At 50.8% G+C, this 2448-nt stretch overlaps 1 protein-coding gene across 1 annotated transcript; it reads right to left on the reverse strand.

The window, feature by feature from the left end:
* Positions 1-657: 657 nt before the first annotated feature.
* On the reverse strand, positions 658-1611 carry LOC144769165 (integrase/recombinase xerD homolog). Its single transcript, XM_078653179.1, has one exon. The coding sequence runs from the start codon at positions 1609-1611 to the stop codon at positions 658-660; it is 954 nt and encodes a 317-aa protein (XP_078509305.1).
* Between the last annotated feature and the right edge of the window lie 837 nt (positions 1612-2448).

The following is a 2448-nucleotide window of genomic DNA, read 5'->3' on the forward strand; positions in this document are numbered from 1 at the left end:
CCACTCTACCGGGGTGTAACATAATGGCCCCCAGGATTGTTTGCACAAACACCTCCAAACCTACCCTGGTCAGGTGCACCCCCCCTGTCCGATACTCATCTGAGGTCAATGTCTGCAGCAAGGTATGTCTAATAACCAGTATCTGTGAACCCCTCAACAACTTTTCCACCTCCCTATTCATTTTCTTTACTGACGTGTTCATTGCTGCTGCCGGCACATCGCACCCCCACTCCCTCCGAGTGAGAACCTCTGACCAAATAATTGCTGTGTCCGGCAATGCCCTTCTGATCCAAGTAAGAAGAGAGAATAATGCCTCCTTGGCTTCTCGCCTGCCCCCTGGGACCATATTTTCAGCCCCGACATGAATAACCAGCACATCTGGAATAGGCAAACCTTTATTGAGCGCACTCCTCAAATGAGTTGAAACGTCCTCAGCCCGCAGGCCCTCCAAACCTAACCAGTTGTGGACCATTCCCAGGGCCCTCTGCGTCTTGTCCACCCCAGATTCTCCAAACCAATTCCCCGCTCTGCATATGACCGAATCTCCACACCAGCATACTTGCATCCTCTGGCTTGCCACCCCTGCAAGCGAGACCAGAAACAAAATACAAAAGAGAGAAGTGGGTAAATACCAACCTGTTGAGGATACCACCCCACCTATACCAGCTGTGGTCGCACATAGCGCTCGAAACTCGCTGAATTCCACCTGCCCACTCTCTTGATAGCACCCGGTGATAGTCCTAATTCCGCTGCTGTAGTAGCTGCCCCAATACGGAATGAATGTGACGTAAAATGAGCTATGTCTTCTCCTAACAATTCCAGAGCCCGCTTGCATATTCGCGTGAACTGGAATTTCGTCAACGGTGTACCATCCTCATGCACCAACAGCCTATTGTCTTCACATCCTGGCCTCATCTGCATGAACCTTTCCATCAACATCACCGGGCAATAGCCCGCCCCCTGGCTTGCTCTCAGTTGCACCCATACTCCTTTTCCCAGTGGGTCTGTCTTCGACCGCCGTACCCTGACCTGCAGCAAGCCCGCTGCCATCACCACATCATCAACGGCGATCCCACCCTGTCTGTCCATCTTAGAGTTTGGCACTAGCTCTGATACCCTGAATGCCCCAAAGAAAGCTAATGAATATGCTAGCTGCAGCAATTGCACCTCATAATGCGACCAACAAACCTGCGGCAACGCCCCCAAGATATTCACCAACCTTTTGGAATCGATCGGTCTCCTGGAATCCTTTTCCCCTGGAACCAATCGTTCCCATCCCTTCATGGCCCTTCTCACTCTAAGGTCTTTAGTGGGATCCGTCACCCCTTTTATCCCTGCAAAGAAGGCTATTGCTGATAATTGTCTGCGTACCAGAGCCAGGGACCTTCCCCCATCTTTCTGGCTAACTATGAAACTGAGCACCCCTTGTGGTGTAAATTCTCCCACACCCTTTTTGCTCTGCAAAACAGCCCTGTAAACCTGCCAATCCCTCTCATACCTACTCTTAGTCTTGGGAGCAACCGATGCCGCTATGAGATCGGGAGCAATGGGGCACCAAGCTTCCACAGGCTCTCCGGGAAGGCTGTCATCTGAGCGTCTGCTTGCGGCCATCGCGCTCTGAATTCTGTTAACTTAAAACGAGACAGGGAATCAGCTACTGTGTTAACCACGCCTGGCACATGCTTTGCAATGAAATGCACATTACGCCGCAGACACTCCCGCACCAGCACTTTCAGTAAACGGAGCACCCAAGGACATTTGGCACTTTGGTTGTTCACCGCCAAAACCACTGACATACTGTCAGACCAAAACACAATTTTTTTGTTTTCCAGAAAAATGCCCCATATCTGAAGAGCCACAATAATGGGGAATAACTCCAGAAATGTGATGTTGCGGACCAGCCCCCTCTCAAACCATTCCGCTGGCCAGTGCTGCATACACCACCTTGTTCCTAACACTGCCCCGAAACCAACACTACCTGCTGCATCCGTATAAAGTTCCAATTCTCTGTTGTCCTGCGCCGGTTGTTGCCATATTACCGACCCATTGAAATCCTCCAAGAAATCCCTCCACGTGACCAAATCATCCTTCATCTCAGTTGTCAGCCTAGTGTGATGGTGTTTTTCCTTCAAACCTGACATCGCCCTGGCGATATTCCTGGAAAAAACCCTGCCCATAGGTATCACTCGGAGTGCAAAATTCAACTGACCCACTAACACCTGTAGCTGATGCAAAGTAACCTTGCGTGCCCTCAAGCATTGGTCCAAAGACCCCTGAAATGCCTTAACTTTTTCCTGAGGTAATCTGCACACTCCTTCAACCGTGTCTATCTCAATACCTAAGAATGTCAACTGGGTTGTCGGTCCTTCCGTTTTCTCCACCGCCAGAGGCACCCCCAAGGCCCCCGCCATGCGCTGAAAACCCACAAGAGCCTCCTGACAATCGGTC

Source organism: Lissotriton helveticus, chromosome 7, assembly GCF_964261635.1.
Source record: "Lissotriton helveticus chromosome 7, aLisHel1.1, whole genome shotgun sequence".
Taxonomy (NCBI): Eukaryota; Metazoa; Chordata; class Amphibia; order Caudata; family Salamandridae; genus Lissotriton; species Lissotriton helveticus.